The sequence below is a fragment of the Silene latifolia genome, chromosome 9, assembly GCF_048544455.1.
Source record: "Silene latifolia isolate original U9 population chromosome 9, ASM4854445v1, whole genome shotgun sequence".
Taxonomy (NCBI): domain Eukaryota; kingdom Viridiplantae; phylum Streptophyta; class Magnoliopsida; order Caryophyllales; family Caryophyllaceae; genus Silene; species Silene latifolia.
This window is the reverse complement of record NC_133534.1, coordinates 181,915,460-181,928,345: the sequence shown is the minus strand read 5'-3', so window position 1 is coordinate 181,928,345 and position 12,886 is coordinate 181,915,460. Positions and strand designations below refer to the sequence as shown.

The 12,886-nt window shown below is 40.1% G+C and overlaps 2 protein-coding genes across 2 annotated transcripts; both read right to left on the bottom strand.

Annotated features, from left to right (window-relative positions):
• Positions 1-3,221: 3,221 nt before the first annotated feature.
• On the bottom strand, positions 3,222-3,842 carry LOC141601966 (uncharacterized). The gene has a single exon (XM_074422274.1). It carries the CDS (start codon positions 3,840-3,842, stop codon positions 3,222-3,224), a length of 621 nt encoding a protein of 206 aa, XP_074278375.1.
• Positions 3,843-5,157: 1,315 nt separating this feature from the next.
• On the bottom strand, positions 5,158-6,662 carry LOC141601965 (uncharacterized). The gene is made up of 2 exons (XM_074422273.1): positions 6,005-6,662; positions 5,158-5,813 (listed from the first exon to the last, which is right to left on the bottom strand). The coding sequence occupies exons 1-2, from the start codon at positions 6,660-6,662 to the stop codon at positions 5,158-5,160; spliced, it is 1,314 nt and encodes a 437-aa protein (XP_074278374.1).
• Positions 6,663-12,886: the final 6,224 nt, after the last annotated feature.

Genomic DNA, 12,886 nt, shown 5'->3' with positions numbered 1-12,886 from the left:
AGTCAGTTTTCATGCAATTATTAGGTGGTTTGGTTTTAGGCGGAATATGATGCATATTATCGTTACGAAAAATAAATAAAAGAATGCAATACGTAAATAAAATTCCTAGTGTGGCCTATCCTAGTAAAAAGAACATAATACAACTTTGGAATCCACCATTGGACCCGAAAAGCTTGTCTTGATGTTCCATCTTTGTCCATGCAGTGGGAGTGAGCATCCGGTTCTCCGTCTTTGGTCTTCTCAAAATTACAATTTAAAATTTACAAATATAAACCTATTTACATTCTAAATACAAAAACTGTAATTACAAGTGAAAAATCCAAAACGGAGATACGAGATCTCAAAATACAACCAAGACCGTGTTCCATCATTACGGTAACACGTTCTACTAAGGCCACACTAAGTTACAATCGTTTGTAAAAATAAATACGTAATTAGAAGCATTCAAGGCATTCAACAAAAACGATAAATAAAATGCATCAACTAAAACAAATTTATTCGTGACATAATTCCGTAATTATGTTAAATTTATCCAAACCACCTTTTAACGATTAAAATTTATGTGATAAAACCGCTTCTATCAGTTTAATTTTCATCTAATACAATCCATTACTTTAAATACAATTTAAAATAACTATATGGTACGTGAGTGAACCGTTTCACTATCAAGCGAGTGTACAACATCCGTATGATGTACATTTTATGGCCAAGATAGAATTTAAAACAAAAGAGAATAAAATTCAAAGCTGCCAAATCAAAATCCCTCGATCCAGGGACAAAAGTGCTCGATCGAGGAACAACAGGGCTCGATCGACTGAACTGCTAGTCGATCGAGGGGTATGCCAAACAGAAAGTGCTCGATCGACAGTACTGGAGGTCGATCGAGAACTTTTATTAGCAAAGCTGTTCGATCGAGCACGAGGACTTCTCGATCGAACAGTTGGGGTTTTAAAAGGGTCGATCGAGTTAAGCAAGCACTCGATCGAGCAAAAACAAGACAGAAAACCTCTCGATCGAGTAGAAACATGCTCGATCGAGAACAAAAATTTCTGAAAAATCAAAAACCCTCGTGAAACAGTTTGTCAACACAAAACCAATTTCAATTTTGATCAAAAACGCATGAAATCAATTCTACAATTGACAAAACTTAACATATTGCTATAATCTCCGTATAAAATAACAATATGCAAAAGAACAAAACGAAAACAAGATAAAACATCCGTGTAAAACATGTCACGATTTCAAAATTGCAACAGCCGAATCAAAAAAAAATTCTGCCGTGAGAATATGGCTGATGCCGCACGGTTTTAAGACAAAAACAAAATCGTTTCAAATCGATTTATGAAAAATCACAATGAAAATTTACGTGGCCTCGCTCTGATACCACTTGTAGGGTAATATCCGTAAAATTCCCTTAATTTTAAGGATTATAACGTAAATATAACATGCGATTTATGGTCATAAACGAAATACAATAGAAAACGATAAAGATTAAGAATCAACCTCGGGTCCTTTGATGTGCGGCGTAAAGAACAGAAATCAACAGAGATTTCCTCCTAATCGTTGCACCCAAGACCGTCTGAGACTATGCCCTTGTGCTAGAAATGCTCTCTAATTGACTTGCAATATCGAGAGAGCTATTGTGAGGTTATTCGATGTGAGATCTAGAAATTTCAGAGAAGAATGCTCCGAAACCCTAATTTCTGAGACAAATGAATTGCTTAGGTCAAAAGGAGAGAGGCTCTCTCCTTTTGTCTTGTTCGGCCAAACCGAGAGCCCAAGGGGAGGGAGTGGGCTTTCACTTCCTCCTAATTTTAACTCGTGGTCCGGCTCGACAAATTGCTAAATGTATATGACGCGGTTTTTATTATAAATCGTCATCGGTTATCGGATATTAAAACATCAACTAATAACACGATTTAGTTGAAATATTAATACATGTCCGACAAAGACGATATTGTATAATTAATTCAATATACATCAATTAAATATAATCGTTTATATTTAATTTACGAATTAACTGCTTAATTCGCCTTAGCCCATTTTATTTAATCCGTATTAAATAAAATATCTCAACATCGCGTTTTGACTAATTACTAGTCAATAACTCCGACTAACTGGTTAGTCAAATTTGGCATCAACATGACTGTATTTTCATACTGTCACATCTCTCAAACGTATCCTATAGGTGTGACTTTTAGGGACCAGTTGATCACCGCCATCTGTATGACAATAACGTCAAACTTATCTAGCAAGCCAACCGTTATTGATAAACGTGGATCAACTGATAATAATACCAAAAGTATGCCCTTTGATCATTTTAGAGATTTGTAAGTCCTTGCATAACTGTAAAGGACACCAGCCCCAACACAGAGAACCAGAGGTAGCTCTTCTGCCTATTTGCCCCCAATCTCTTCTAGTTTCTTTTTCAAGTTTTCAATGATAATCTTGTTGCTGGATTCGGCTTGTCCGTTGGACTGGGGGTTCCTGGGAGTAGATTTCTGCAACGAAATATTCCACCTAGCACAAAAAGCTTCCGTCTTATTTCCAATGAATTGAGACCCATTATCGCATATAATTTCAGATGGAATGCCAAACCTGCATATGATATTGCGTTTAATGAAAGATATCACCTGGGTTTCGTAACCGGGAGAATGATTCTGCTTCTATCCATTTGGAAAAGTAATCCGTCATGGCGAGCATGTAGACTTTGTTTCCTGGTGCTCTGGGTAGTGGTCCCATGATATCCATCCCCCACTTCATGAAAGGCCATGGTGAGATAACTTGGTGCAGAGGCTCTGCTGGCTGATGGCTAACATGGGCGTGCCTCTAGCAAGCGTCGCATCTTTTTGCGAATTCCATGGCATCTTTGCGCATTGTGGGCCAGAAGTATCCCCGCCTCAGTGCCTTGTTGGACAGGCTCCTGCCCCCTGCATGGTTTCCACATTCTCCACTGTGGAGAGCATGTAAAACAGCCTGAGACTCTTCCCTATTCAGGCATCTGAAGTAGGGTCCAGCGAGGGATTTCCTGAAAAGAACATTATCGATTAGTAGGAATCTGGATGCTCTCATTTTAAAGCCCCTTACCTCCTTTTTATCTCTTTGGTAGGACGTCATTCTCGCAACCGGTCTAGGTAGGGTTTCCTCCGTCTGAGAGTATTTTCTTCGCTGGTCCGCACACTTTTTTCGCTTCCTGCTTTGAGATTTTAGTGTTCTTTGGCTCAAAGCACGTGGACAATTGGTATCGTGGAGATAGTTCTGTCTTGAAGGTTGCCCCCGGGGGTGGCTAGTGCGTGCGCTTCGCATTCTCGCTCCCTGGGGATTTGCTTGATGTTGAATGTGACAAATCTGACTTTCAGCTCCTTTGCTACATCTAGATATGCCATCATCCTGGGGTCCCTGGCTTCATAGCAGTCATTAACATGGTTAACTATAAGCTTAGAGTCACTGCAGACCTGAAGGTGCTTGATTTTCAGATCCAGAGCCAGCTTCAGACCCAGGATTAGTGCCTCATATTCTGCTTCGTTGTTTGTGGCTTTGAACTCACACCGTACAGCTTGGACTATGAGGTCTCCTTGGGGTGATTTGAGGACCAGCCCTACTCCTGCTCCTTTGGCGTTTGAGGCTCCGTCCACATGTAACTCCCATACTTGTTCTCCTTTGTCTTCTTCCAGATTCAGGATGTCTGTTCGGCCCGGGTGCGGAGTGTCTTTGGCGAAGTCGGACACAAAAGTCGCAGAGCACTGGGACTTTATGGCCGTACGGGGTTCAAACTTCAAATCGTACCCGCTCAAATGCACAGACCATTTAGCCATTCGTCCTGACAATTCTGGTTTTCTCATGATAGTTTTAAGAGGATAATTAGTTATCACAGAAATAGTATGAGACTCGAAGTAGGGACACAGTTTATAGGATGCAGTAACTAGTGCAAGGACAAGTTTTTCTAGTGATGTGTACCTGGTCTCTGCCTGGGAAGCGAGAGACTTGCGATGTAGTATGCCGGATCTTTGTGATCCCTCCTGCTCTCGTACTAGCACCGCACCGATCGCCGCTTTCGTGATCGTGAGATACGGGAAAAGTGGTTCTCCGGCTCTGGTTTCGACGGGAGAGGTGGGGTCTTGAGATAACGCTTGACTCTGAAATGCTTTCTCGTGGTCATCCGTCCACTCGAATCTTTGGCTTTTTTACGAGTATATCATAGAATAGCTCGCATCTGTCCGAAGATCGGATATGAATGTTTAAGGCGCCACTCTTCCCGTCAGTATTTGGACGTCTTTTGGTTTTGCGGTGATTCCAGTGCAGAATTGCTCTTATTTGCTCGGTCTTTGGCCTCTATCCCTCTCTCGGGTCACCATGTACCCTAGGAACTTTCCACTTTGGATACTCCGAAGGTGCACTTCGTAGGATTCACTTCATTTGGTATTTTTCGAGGGTATTGAAAGTTTCGCCAGTCTTTGGTGGTCTTTGTGAAGCGTTTGCCGATTTGACGACCATATCGTCTATATATACTTCCATAGTTTGGCCTATTTGTTCTTTAAACATCATGTTCACCACCTACGATAGGTAGATCCTGCATTTTTCGGTCAAAAGGCATGACATTATAACAATAGATACCTCTCTCGGATCTGAACGCTGTCTTTTCCTGGTCACTGGGGTGCATCTTTATCTGGTTATATCCGCTCCAGGCATCCTGGAATGTCAGCATCTCGTGGCCCGCGGTAGCATCTACCATGGCGTCTATGTGTGGTAGAGGGAATGGATCCTTTGGGCAAGCTTTGTTTAAATCCGTTAAATCGACGCAGACCCTCCACTTGCCATTCTTCTTTGGGACTACTACCACATTAGACAACCACTCTGGGTATTTTACTTCACGAATCTTTCTTGCAGCAAGCAGGTTATCTACTTCTTGATTTATAACCTGGTTTCTTTCAGAAGCAAATTTTCTTCTTTTCTGCTGCACAGGTTTATAGCTTGGATCCACACCTAGCTTGTGAGTTATCACACTTGGGTCTATCCCTATCATATCATCATGTGACCAAGCAAAGCAGTCTATGTTAGTTCTCAACAACCGAACAAGTTCTTCACGAATCTTACCTCTACACTCAGATCCAATGAGAACAGTTCGTTACGGATGCGGCGAGTCCGGGATGACTTCGTCTAGTTACACTGCCGAGGCTCAATGTACTCGTCCCGGATGCGCGGCTCTGAATTGCTATGCGGGCGAAACTTTGTTGTCGGCTTCAGAGCCACCTTGTAGCAATCCTTAGCTTCTTCCTGATCCCCACGTATTTCTTGCACCCCCCAAGGTGTTGGAAACTTCAGGCATTGGTGGTACGTTGAGGGAATTGCTTTCATCTCGTGGATCCAGGGCCTGCCAAGGATTACATTGTAAGTAGAGGGCCCATCAATAACCAGATACCTTACCTGTTTGTTTACACCTCCGGCGTAGGTTGGGATGATGATTTCTCCTAGGGAGTGCTTTGTTTCGCCGCTGAAACCAACCAAGGGAATCGCCTTCTTTGCTAGATCTTTCTCGGTGAATCCCATTCCTTTGAGTGTTTCCATCATGATCAAGTTGACGGAGCTTCCGGTATCCACCAGGATCTTTTTCACCTTGCAATTTCCTATAGGAAGCGTGATGATTAGAGCATCGTGGTGCTGTTCAGGAGTAGATCCTGCGTCTGTTTCGTCGAAGGTGACTGATGGCAGATTCTGGTGGTTAATCCTGCAGGAGCCTTCCGGTCTGTCTCCCTTAGTCCTGGTTGCATGCCTCTTAGCTGCTGAGTATGTCAGCCCACACAGCTCCGATCCACCTGTAATGACATTCACAGTTCTAGAGCAATGAGGAGGAGGGGAGGGCAGAACCTGATCCGCTGAGTTTACTCTGGTTGTGTTTCTGGGTAGGAGATGATCCAGGTTTCCTTGGTCATAGTGAAATTTGACTTCCTTCCTGAGGGAGTGGCATTCATCGGTGTTGTGAGTGTTGCTGTCGTGGAACTCACACTTTTTGCTGTGTCTCTTTTCTTGGGGTTTCCTTCTGGAAGTTTTGGCCATCTGACTCTGCGTCCCAGCTCCTTCAAGGCTTTAAATAGTCCTGCAAGATTGGTAGTGAAACCATACTCACTTACTTTCGGAGGCAGATCTGCTTCGGACATTCCTTCTGAATTTCCAGAAACTTTATTCACGCTTCTGCTGTAGGGTTTGGATCTTTCGCTCTTCTTCTCTACTGGAGCCTTTCTGGATACTGAGTCTGAATCATAAGTGCCTCTTACAGGTGCAGAGTCTTCTTCCAGCCTCATGACAGCAATCGCCTTCGATTGCACCTCCTCAAAGGTAGCGCATGGATGCATGGTTAGTTCCTTGTATAGCTGTGAATCCTGGTGCAGCCCTCGGCGGAAGGCTTGTATAGCGGTTGCTATATCACACCTCGGCATTGACACCTTCTCTTTGTTGAACCGGTTCAAGTAATCACGGGTAGATTCTTCAAACCCTTGCACTAGCCGGTAGAGGTCGCTGGTCTGCTTCTCTGGCTTTCTGCTGCTGGCGAACTGCTGGTTGAAGGCATTGACTAGGTCGGCGAAACTGGATATGCTCTTAGTCGGTAAACCGACGAACCACTGCAGGGCTGCTCCTGATAATGTTGATCCAAAACCTTTGCACATGCAAGCTTCCTTTAGAGATCCAGTTGCGGTTATCACCATCATTTTCTGCTTGTAGTGGTTGATATGGTCAAGTGGATCTGTGGTCCCGTCATAGAGTGTCATAGCTGGCGGCACACATCCTTTAGGAACACCGATTAGAGCTATATCATCCACGAAAGGTGAGTCTGCGTAGCTATCTTTGGTCGCTTTCTCCAAATGGACGGGCTACGCCTGGTATCATATACATTAGCTCCCTCGGCTCCTGGTATTCTTTGCTCCCAATTACCTACGCTCTCGCAAGAGGGTTAAAAACAAAGCGGGAAGGAACCGGCAGGTGTACCTCCTAGCCAGGGTGCTCCAGAGAGTTGGCCTGGTGCTGGGTGACTGGTTACTGGTGTTGCACTGATTATGGATCCGGTGCCATCATGGTGTCTGCTTTGTAATCCTCCGATCCAGGCTCCACTGGTGAACTGGCTGCAGGATGGAATTGCTTTGCATTGGGGACAGTCAGATTGCCATCCTGGTGTCGGTGTGCGGGGGGTACGAAAAGGGTGTAAGGTCGGATCCGAAGGGGTGCTAAACAAAGCGTTACTGTTGTGCTGCTGTGCAGATGGGTGGATTATCGAATGACAGACATCCCAATCCTCTCGGCTCGATTGGTTATTTGGGTGCTACCCCTGCAAGATCCCACTGGTAACTAGTTACGATGGGATTGGTCGACCCGATCCTCCACTCTTTGGTTCATTTGGAGCCTCCGGTCGATCTTTGGTTTTTATCTTCTTTTGTCACGATTTGAGCTATCATGTTTTGGTTGTCTTTCCTCAGATCCTCAACGGCCCGACGCAGAATGTCCATCCCCTGAATCATCAGCTGCATCGGATCAAGTGCTTGTGACCCTCTGCTTCGGAGAGCTTCTGCACCTGAGCCTTCCTGGGTCTGACCTCTGGATGCAGCTTCTCCTCTGCCGGGGCTGCTTTCCCTGCTGGATTTGGACTGACTGGATGCACCTGTTGCCTTTGGAATCTGCGGTGGTTTCTGAGGCTGGGGCATGGCTCGAGTCGACATCTTTGGCGGGGATCGTTGGCTGGATCTTTGGGGATGCACGGACTGGTCCTGCAGATGCAGAAGTAATTCCTGCTGCAGAAGATAGGGCTGGCATGCTCTGGCTGCTGGAAGGGTTCTGGCTGGTTCCAGACATGGTCACGGCTGGTTCGATCTTGCGATTATTGGCTATAGAAAATGAACACTATACCCCACGGTGGGCGCCAAACTGTTTTGGTAAAAATTTACCGGTTACGAATTAATTATGTGAGTGATAGTGATTAGACTAATGCCAATTATGGTTTGGACACGATAATGACAACGAGCGAAGTAAAGATGAAATGAACGAAAATGACACGGAGGATTTTTGGTGACGCGGAAAACCCGGTGTGGGAACAACCGCGGGGAGAGTCGGAATCCCACCAACTTTGCACTATAATCGAGGTTGAATACGCAAATAAGGAAATACAATGATTATTTTTGCTAATGAATTATTGCCAAGTGTAGACAAGAATTTCGAGAAGTGTTGTGTTGTTTTTGCTCGAGTTCCGATGCCCTTGTGTGATGCCCTTCTCTGGTTTATATAGCTGCGCACATCGGACCAGAGCGGAAAACCTCCATCCTAGTTATGCTCCTATATCTTTGGTCAACCCATGAGAATAGGGAGTTGTTGATTGACTTGGTTGACAATCCCCTTGTTGTACGTGTATTATCTATAATGTGTGTTTGTTCACCTTTTATCCCACGGCTCTCCTCTTGCCACGTCAGCAATCCCTTACTTTCATCCTCTTCCAATCGCTGCCTGCCACGTTGTCCTTGATTGTCCCCCCTTTTTTCCAGTAAAACAGTGCCACGTTGCATGTGATAAAATTCATTTTTTATCCCTAACAATATATATACTAGGGACATATAATGTCGTAGTTGTATTAGAATTGGTGTATACTACGTACATATAATGTCGTAGTTGTATTAGAATTGTTGTCAGCTTTCATTAATCTTAAGCCACTAAACTTAAGCCATTATTATTACTATGATTTGTTTAGGTAAACACGACTACTGTCATTATATTTATTTATTATCAGTTACAATCTCCTAACCAAATTCGTATATTGTATATTATCTTATCTCACACAACTTAGAGTTGTTCGTAAACGTAGGACTCTCTATAATCGCTCGAAAAAACTTCCTTTATTAATATAGATAGATAGATATAGATATAGACTCTGTATTCTATAATCCTCCTATAATTATAAGGTGCTAGATTTCCACCGCCCCCTATTTCTGATCACGCACCTTTTCCTTTTCGTCAAATTGTTATCCTCAAAGAGTTTAGACAACAGGATGAATGCATTGCTGATCATGGTTTAGCCTTACTCAACCTGGGGGTATGCTTCTTTTTTTTCAATACCATGCCTCGCAAATCATCATCATGGGTTATCTATCACGTACGTGAAAAAATTGCATCCATTTAGTATCTTAATTTTACCATTGACTGCAAACTCATCCTAAAATCTGGTCTAAAAGTGAACTTTGTTACTTTTGCTCAGTTACCAAAATCTGCTACAGGTGCGTGCCCAAGTGTTAGAATCGACTATTCATAGACATCCTTGTTGTTTTGGTATAGAATCAGGGGCGGCTATGACCAAGTGCGGGATGAGCGTGTGAACTGGGCCTCCAAATTTTTGGGCCTCGTGTCCGTATAAATTATGAAAACATTAGTCATATATACATAATAATCTCCATGTATATTAACAGAAGTGTGATAGCACATTGGTGAAAACATGTTTCAATTGCCCAAGCCACCCGAGTTCGAACCTTGCCATAACCATTTTTATTTCTCAAATTTGAGCACAATGTGGCTCAATGCATTTGGGTAAAATTAACAGTTGCGTAGCTAAATGGGAACAATAGACGCGTAAGCAAATAACAAAATAAGCAAAAACCTTCATTTGTTATAAGTATAATAGCAACATGAAGATTCAGCGTGTAATGGATGGTAAATAAGTAAAATGATTCAGCGTGTTCAACCGCATAAATCTAGACACTTGCTTGAAGGAAGGGCGAAAATAGAAGAATATTTTTTTGCTGAATTCACTGTTTTCTTGTCAACTTTCAGGCTCGCCATTATCAGTTCGTGAGACCTCTTCTGAGTAGTGCAGATCGTACATCAATGGGTTTTTTCTTCCATGCTAACTTTGTGGCTAAGCCTCTCGATGATCCTCATGCTCCCGATGAACTGTTTTTTGTTGAACTTGTCACACGAGGAGGCGGGAAGGTCAAACCTATCCGCGGTTTCATAATCAAAAACTTGGGGCGCAGCAATTCACTGACTGGTATTTCAATACCTGTTTCTTCAGTTTCACTTGATGTTTGCTCCAATCGTCCTTTATATATGCACCTGTTTTTCCATATACTAGTATTGGTGCCCGGCTTCACGCGGGCTACATCTACTTACCATTAATTTTTTTTTCACTAAATAAAATTACTTAAGTTACATAACCCATAAATTTATCATTAAATACTTTTCTATGACATATCCTAAAATTACGATGAAATAAATTTTGAGACAAATTCACCACTCCCGCTATTAATATTTTACTCTTATTAATGAAATAATAGTAATAACATTTCACTACTTGCCCGTAATCATTGTTACTTTCACTACTCCCGCCGTAATTATTGTTACTGTCACTACTGCTGCATTAATATTGATAATTTCACTACTCCCGCCGTAATTATTGTTACTTTCACTATTGCTGCATTAATATTGATTATTTCACTACTCACGTTGTTGTTTCTACCACTTTCACTAATCTCGTTGATAATATTGTTACTTTTACTATTCAAATGAGTGATTACTATCATATAACTATATCAATGTTACTACCATTCTTTTCTTTATTGACGAAATTACTTTTACTACTTAGACATGCAATTTTAAGAGGATTATACATTTATATATAAATATATTACATATATGTATTAAATCAAATCGAAAAAACTATCCAATATTATATACTATGGAATTTAACTTGAATTATTTATAACCTACTTATATTATATTTTTGTATGTTAAATAATTAACATCTCTATACATCTAATAAACTATAAAGTTTAATAAAATTGTATAGATTTTAAATTTAATATATAATTTTATGATGATAATAATCAATACCATAAGTATGCATGTTTATACTAATTAATTATTTTATTTTAAGGAAATTTACCGTCTTCTATAAATATTTAGGAAAATTATTAAGCATCTTCTTTCTTTTAGTCTCCTTAAAACTGACCATCTTAATTAATTATTTATTTTAAGGAAACTGACCATCTTAATTATTTTATTTTAAGGAAATTGACCATGTTTTAATCTCGTACAAATGTTTAGGAAAATTACCAAGCTTCTATATAATTTAATTTTAACCCAAACTATATAATATTTGCATTGAGATCCCTTAATCGGGTCCATCACATGGTGCTAGTGATTTAAAACTATATAGTATAATTAATTTGTATAACTTTCTTTAATTACATTAAAGTCCATTGGTTTCTGGATTTAATATATAGTACTAGGTTTGGTGCCCGGCTACGCTCGGACTACCTTTATTTAACATTTAAATTTTATTTTCTAAGAAATATGATTTCTCTAAATTTGGTTAACACATACATTTACAATTTCTATATTGAAAATATGATGAGAGGTAAAATTAATCAATATGAGACATGTTCACCTCTCCCGCTGTTAATATTATTACTTTCACTACATCCCTTGTTAATACTATTACGTTCACTACTTCTTCGATTACTGTTGTTTGTTTTACTATTTCTGCTATTTTTACGGTTAACCCGTTAGTTTTGTCAAACTCGTATATTTAAATAAATTAATATTTTCTTAAAATCGAATTGTTAGTTAATTTTTCATACTCTTTCTGTTGTTCCTACTGTTACTTTCATTACATGTGTTGTGACTATTATTACTTTCACTTCTGCCGCCGTCATTATTTTTTCTTTCATTACTCCCGCATTTATTATTGTTAATTTCACTACCCCGTTCCTGCTAGTATGACTTTCACTACTCCCGTTGCTATATATTATTGTTGCTTTTACTACTCACATGGAAGGTTACTATCACAATAGCTGATTATCTAGTTGTATTAGAGTTATTTATTTAAATAAATCTGAAATATTAGATTAGAATATTATTTAAGAGTAATCATTATTATTTACTAATTAAATTACAAATCTAATGAATTATGGAATATTATATTTTTTGGAAATCTGAATTGATTTACTTACCTTTTAATAGTTTCCAAAATATAACATATACTTAGGGGTCGTTTGGTTACCCATTCTAAAACACATGAATTACAATTCATGGGATTTGCAAAATGGGAGAGTTGTTTGTTTGCCCAAAATCACATGAATTGAAGTTCCATAGGAACTCCAATTCCTCCATGATGTGGGAAGTTGCTTACCTAGGCCCCCCTAAGTAAGTGTGAATTCCTGGGGAATTAACTTCCCACATTCCAACCAAACAACTTTTTTCCATTTCACATGATTTACAAAATCATGGGAACTCTTATTTCCTTGGAACTTCAATTCCCTTAGCGAACCAAACGACCCCTTATATTATATTTATGTATGTTAAATAATTAACATATTTATACTAATTAATACCATAAGTGGGATCCGTTAATTTAAGAAAACTCGCCATATTCTAATATTCTCTAAATTTATACTTTTAACCAAAACTATATAATATTTACATTGAAATCCCTTGTTCAGGTCCATCACACGACGCTAGCGATTTAAAACTATATAGTATAATTAATGTGTATAGATTTATTTAATTACAAGGAAGTCCCTTGGTTTCTGGAATTAATATATAGTATTGATTGATTGATTGATTGATTGAAGTGTAAATGAAATATTGGTGGCAATGATTCAGTGCTCGATACTTGGAACACTTGTTTTGTTTGTTTTACGTCTTACCTGCTCCATATCCACCAATTATGTTCATGTTACTTTCATTTTTCTACTTGGCCCTGCAGCGGACGATGACGATGATGATAAGAGGTGTTCAATGTGCACAATAAAGAAGGGTCCCAGTGACACAGATGCTAAGATGGAAAAGTGGTGCAAAATGATCCATCACCCTAAAGATGTGAAGTTACATTATGAGGTATACCGTGACGAATGCTTGA